At 49.4% G+C, this 6,169-nt stretch overlaps 2 protein-coding genes across 2 annotated transcripts; both read left to right on the top strand.

Moving 5' to 3' along the window:
• Positions 1-606: 606 nt before the first annotated feature.
• BC939DRAFT_504568 (uncharacterized protein) lies at positions 607-2,649 on the top strand (the record flags this gene model as incomplete). Its single annotated transcript, XM_051560543.1, has 3 exons — positions 607-1,357; positions 1,434-1,613; positions 1,721-2,649. 3 exons carry the CDS (start codon positions 607-609, stop codon positions 2,647-2,649), a joined length of 1,860 nt encoding a protein of 619 aa, XP_051410562.1.
• Positions 2,650-3,319: 670 nt separating this feature from the next.
• BC939DRAFT_504567 (uncharacterized protein) lies at positions 3,320-5,464 on the top strand (the record flags this gene model as incomplete). The annotated part of the gene is made up of 5 exons (XM_051560542.1): positions 3,320-4,082; positions 4,251-4,507; positions 4,619-4,731; positions 4,825-5,182; positions 5,285-5,464. 5 exons carry the CDS (start codon positions 3,320-3,322, stop codon positions 5,462-5,464), a joined length of 1,671 nt encoding a protein of 556 aa, XP_051410561.1.
• Positions 5,465-6,169: the final 705 nt, after the last annotated feature.

Below are 6,169 nucleotides of genomic sequence, written 5' to 3'. Positions count from 1 at the left end.
CTTGAGATTGACGGACAGGAAAATCCTTTGTGCATTCATCCACTCAACCGGCCATATCTGCTTTCCAGCCGTGCCTGCTCCGTCGCGTATGTTCCTGCCTGGCAAACGGTTGCACTACAGGAACATCCACTAGCAATTGAAGAGTGGATGCATGCGCTTGAGTATCTCTTATGACGCTCCGAAAGAGGCCCCTTTATGGGAAATCGGATGCTATACCCTATAGTACTTGGGGATTCATGGCGTTCGCGCTGGCGGCGTTAGAGTAGACCACACATCCCTGGGCGTGGCTATGCATCGCCTTTGCTGGATCTAAAAAAAAAATAAAAAACACATCAAGTATCATGCAGGTCGATCCTCAATTAGGGTTTAAGGCGAGTGCGAGGGGCGAGGGCGAGGGCGTAGGGTGGATGGCAATTGACGAGGGCAATGAGATGTCGCCATGGGCCACAACATCAATGGGAGGGCATACATGCATTGGATCAACGCCCCCCTCCTTTCCTTACTCCTCTCTCTTTTTTTTCTTTAGTCTGTGCCGTGGCATCAGAGTCGTGCTATTGATATACTTTGTCCACAGTGTTTCAAGCACTTTTACCTGCCAATATCACCATGCAACTCCCCCACAGGACATTCCGACTGCTCCTGGTGCTGGCCCTGGCCATTGCTCAGACACAAAAGACAACTGCCAAACCACAATTCTCCCAAGTTCTCGCGCCAACCTTCGGTATCCAGCCTCCACCCTCCGCGATGTCCCCGCCAGATTCTGTCGCAAAGATGGCCTATGCTTACTCAGACGGAGAGGGGCTTCTTTATATCCAAGGCGGCCAAAATCTCAATGAGACATCCAGCTTTGGATTTTTCTCCTTAGACCTTGAGAAAACTTGGTCTGTGGACGCCCCTGCCTGGACAACCCTACAGCAATCACTCAATTTCTCTGGAACAGCAGGCGCCATGCTCAACCCAGGACAGTTCCTTGTCTTGGACCAAGACCAGGCCTTCGTCTACAATAAGAACGCCGGCACATTTGGTTCTAAATCTCTGCCGCAACAGTTACAGCCCACTGCAACGAGTCCATTAATTGTGACGGATACAGCTGGGCACGTCTTCTTCTTGAACGAGGGAATCGTTCTAGACTCAACACTGACCACAGTGATGGGAACCCCAAAGACGCCCCAGGCAGTTGAGCAAGGCCAGGCAGCTTCATGGTCCACGGCCCTGAACGCCATTTTGAGCACTGTCAGGACCGGAAGCGCGTTGGATGTGCAAATGTTTAGCCCAGACACAGCTAGCACGGGGTCTTGGGAACGGCTCCACACAGCGCCTCAGATCCTGTCACGAGCAGGCCATTGTTTTGTGCCAAGTAAGTGCGATATCCTCTTCTCCAATGAGGATTTCAAACATTGTTGAAAAATGCACTCATCGACATCTTTACTTAGATTTCAATGGCTCAAAGTTTTACCTATTCGGCGGCGTTACCAACAACAGCGCAATCACATCGGGAGATCTCTATATCCTTGACGTTGGGAGTCGTACCTGGAGCCTGGACACGGCCTCGCCATCTCCTAGATCAAACATGGCCTGCGCTTTTCGTGAAGATACATTGGTGATTTGGGGTGGTAAGACTCTCAGGCTTCAAACGTGTTCTTCCAGCATCGTTGGCTGAAAAAAACGCTGTGCGATTGGACTCATTCATAACGTTTGTTTCTCTTCATTGCTCAACCAGGTTACATTGACTATCGCTCACAAACTGTCGCGAACAACACACCTTTGTTATACAATGTCTCCAGCAAACTATGGGTCCATCAATTTACGAAGCCCGTTGTACAGCCCGCTGCACCCACGCCGACATTAGAAAATAATCTCCCTTCGCCGAACTCTCCATCCTCATCCAGTGGCTCTAACATGGGCGCCATCATTGGTGGCGCAGTTGGTGGGGTAGTCTTAGTCGCGCTCTTGGCTGTTCTTTTCGTCTTAAGAAGGCGCAGCGCTCGCTACGCTCGAAATGGCAGTGGATCTCGAGACGGCTTGCAAAAAGGCAATGGAAAGACCAGCGACGGTAGCCATGGTTCGGTGGAAATGGGTGGCTATACGACCATTCCTTCGCCTTTCACTCCAAGCGACACGTTTCAGCAGCCACTCTATACTGACTTGCCTCCGATGAGTCAGCAGAGACAGTACGCACCGCCTATTCCCCCTAAGTCGTTCATGATGCCTACGGATCTAAGAACCTCTGGGATATCACAGGTGCCGATTATCCAGTCTCCCTTCGAGTCAGAGACTGATGCTAGTTCTCAGTATCCTTTGCTCCGCCAGTCTGCGTCAGGCCATGCAGACATGCTTCCACGATCGATTCTGCCGCCACCAGCATTAAGTCCATATCATGATCAACGCATGAGACAAGACGATGAAGACGATCAAGCGAATGGCCTTTCTAGATCGATGGAGCCTGCGACCGTGGACTTAATTCCCATCACTGCCAGTGAGGCTGGAGAAGGTAGCCAGGCATCCAGATCCAACTCTATTGCTTCAACTCGCTCTGTCACACAGCCTGTACCTTCGAGAACAAGGAGTCGAAGATCGGATCAGCAGCAGCGTGAGGCAGAGGAGAGCCGGCGGGACTCGACGGAATCGCTTGAATACTTGGATATATAGTCGTTTGTATGCCATCTCCAAGCCTTATTTGAACTTTTCGACACAAATAATGACCCAGGCATATTCATGATCGGCGACATGCAACTTTCTGCGCATTTGGCACACACGATGCACCTGCTCATACGGAGCGAGCTATACTGCCTGAAGGAGGGAGAGTTTTGCTAAAGCTGGAAATAGGTGGCACCCCGCAATTTCTATATATGCTTAACTTCCATCTTGTTCAGCCTGCAATTGCCCAGCATTGAGGTTGAGACGATGAATATCTTCTCTGGTTACCTGGCTACTGGGATACGGGTACATTGGTATTTATCTCGGATGGATGGGATAGCAAATCGCACGAGCAATGGGTCTCGAACTGAGGACCGTATCCGATCACATTCCTCAGAGTTCCTGGACACCTGCAAGGTTCAATTAGGCCTTGGAGGCAACAAGCAGAACCCCTTCGTTTTCTCCAACTCCACCCCTTCTGCCCTTCCATCCATCTTCAATCCTCCATCTGCATACTAGCCCACCAGACATCCATCCCTCATCGCCCATCGCTCACCACTGCAGGTCTTTCTTTTGTCAAACAGCCCCACCTTTCCTTCTTCTGACACTCTCGTCTCTTGTGTGCATCGCTCGTAATCCTTCTCGCTGTCAGCTGTACCTCAGGTCACACTTCAGCATCATCATGAACAGGAACGGGAATGGCAACGGCCTCCCATTCCACCTCAACAACAATGCTCCTCCCTCGCGGCGTCCTGGCCTCTCCTCAAACCCATCTTCGTCCTCCATTCCCTCATCAAACACCAAGCGTCTCAACCCTGCAAAATTCTTTGTCCTTATCGGTCTCTGTATCGTCTCCTTACTGGCCGTCAGCAAACTCTTTGTACCCCAGGAAGATGACATCATCTCGGAGCCATCGACCCTCAAGGAGACCAGGGACGAAGTCGAGCGGGAGCTGATAGTCCAGCAGATCATGGAGACCCGTAAATCGGCCTACTTGTTCGAAGACTTTACAGACGAAGCACTGCAGCGGGCTGAGAACGAGCATCTCTTGCCTGCAACCGCCATTTTGCTAGGCTGGAAGCGCATCCAGGGACTCAAATTGATTGTCAGCTACCTGGCACGATACCCATACATTAAACAGATCATTGTCTGGAACAACAACAAGGAGATCAAGCTATCAAGACGGGACTTTGAAATGGATCCGAGCTTTGGGCCTTTACCTGAGCTGCAGGTCTACAATGCGGAGGAGAACCTGCACGATTTTGCAAAGTACATGTCATGCTCGTTGGCGAAGTACAAGCACTGCTACTTACAAGACGACGACTGGCTGAACACACACATGGATGCACTCTACACCAACTTTATGACGAGCCCCAGTCTGATCCATACAAACACCTTGCCACTAATCCAGATGGAGCACCGTCGATGGACCTTTACCAACGAAGGTATATTGCAACTGCCTGTTCTTTTTGAGGGTGGTTATTTAAACGGAAGGCTGCGTCTGTTGATTGGTTGATTTCTTAGCGCGCACACACACACAAAGGACCTGAAGCATTCCACAATCCGAACTCTTTCCTAACCTTCGCGAACCCAACCTGGACTTTGATCGATAGATTATAACCTGCACGCAGGGTTTTCGTGGATGGGAACAGGGTCGTACTTGCCCCGGGAGAAGGCCCAGCGACTTTTGGAACAACGTGGCAATACCACCCTTGCAAAGGATCGATTCAAGGTCATCGATATGTATTTCTCCATCTGGACGAACCAGTATCCATATCAGCTAGTTAGTTACTTGACACCTTTGGACCAGAAGAATGGCTGGAGTACAGAGGGTGTCAATGACCATTGGAGCATCGTCTTCAGAAACATGGTAAAGATGTGGACCGTTTTTGAACTTCAACTGACCAGAGAAAGCAAATGCATGACAGGCCATGATGCTGACGATGATGCGTGCTCTTGTGTCTTTTGTTGTTGTCGATAGCTGGATGCCGCTGACCGGCTGTATTCGGCTCTGTTGGCCAACTTTGAGGTAACGGGCAAGGATCCCTTTGTCCGTGAGGAGGAACTGCCATATGTCAAGGATCGGCATACGAGGTGAGAGAGGATCAATGCGCGCACACCCTGACTGGCTTACGAAATCATATATCAGCCGGCTCATATATTAACTTTCTTTGAAATCAAACTCAGGTCACCGTGCTTCAACGACAAGTGTCTGTTCATGACAAGTCTGGATCCTTTCCCTGATCCCAAGGAGGTCGTCTTCAGAGGTGATCTGCAAACGATCGATGAACAGAATGCAAAGTTCATGGAACTGGACTATCCAACCACGGAGTTCTGGAGGACGTTTGCATATATTCACGCAGTCGATAACGATCCCTTGACGTGTTGGAACAGCTTCAAGGTGCCCCAGGCCGGTGACTCGTTTGGTCTCCGGTTTGTGAAGGCAACGACAATAAGACATCTAACGATCACTTCTTCAAAGGCACTGACGAGTCTAGAAGGCCAGATCACGGTGCTAGCATCCAATCAACGCGGAATCTACTGGGTATGATTTATAGTGCTACCTTTTTCTTGTAAGAAAAAAAAAACGCGCAGTTTATGTGTTAGCAACTAACAGTGTTGCTTTATCTTGTTGCAATGGGCGTAGACGACGTGTCATCATACGGCACGATATCCGTTCGCACACACCATGACCCTGGATATTGTCTGCCCACCTGGGGCGACATTACCGGAGGGCCAGTTGCACCAGATCAAGGTTCAACTGGATGCGGATTTAGAAAAGTCGCTCGAGATCTGTGGGATGGATGCTGGAGGCATGGTTCTTTAGGCCGACGGTTTTGTTTGCAAGCGAGGCCACTTATTTACTCTTCATTAATAAAACCAGTGTATACTTTGTGTGCAGTAATTGGTGGCCATACGACGTGAACCAGTCAGGACAATTTCGAAAGACTGCTTATTGCCCAATGGGATGACCGAATGCTGCACAGGGCAATTACTCTCTCACAACGGTCTGCGTATCAATTGTCCACTGCTGGAGGGACATTCATTCCTCCTCTCTCTTCATTGATCCTCTTCAGCACCAACAGAATCACTCCATCCCCATCCCCCTTTTCAGCCTCATCCTTACCCTCCTTCCTTCCTATCGTCCGACTCGTGCTCTTGGGTACTTCCCTACCCAACGCTCTTCCTGATATTTTTATGCACACTCACACCGTCATACAGTAGAATATACCTTTCTCTTGAACAAAAAGCTTCAAGACTACATAGACGCTCTCCTCTTCCCTGTAGGACTCATCTCCAACACTTTTGAATCGCCTTCACATCCTTCTAAATCCTTCAATTTGCTCAAGATGACAGGCAAAGGATACACCTTTTGCTACTATGTGTCTGGCCATGGTAGGTGGTTAGTTGGCCTTGGTATTGCCACTATGCTATCATAGCTGAACTTTAATAGACAGCAATGACGAGAATGGACCTATCTTTTGAACCATCACATCGAGCTAATTCTTATCTGGTTTATTTTATTTTATAT

This window comes from Gamsiella multidivaricata, assembly GCF_025024155.1.
Source record: "Gamsiella multidivaricata strain RSA 2152 chromosome Unknown BC939scaffold_47, whole genome shotgun sequence".
NCBI classification, from domain to species: Eukaryota; Fungi; Mortierellomycota; class Mortierellomycetes; order Mortierellales; family Mortierellaceae; genus Gamsiella; species Gamsiella multidivaricata.
Note: the sequence above shows the minus strand (reverse complement) of the source record. Positions and strands in the feature narration are given on the sequence as shown.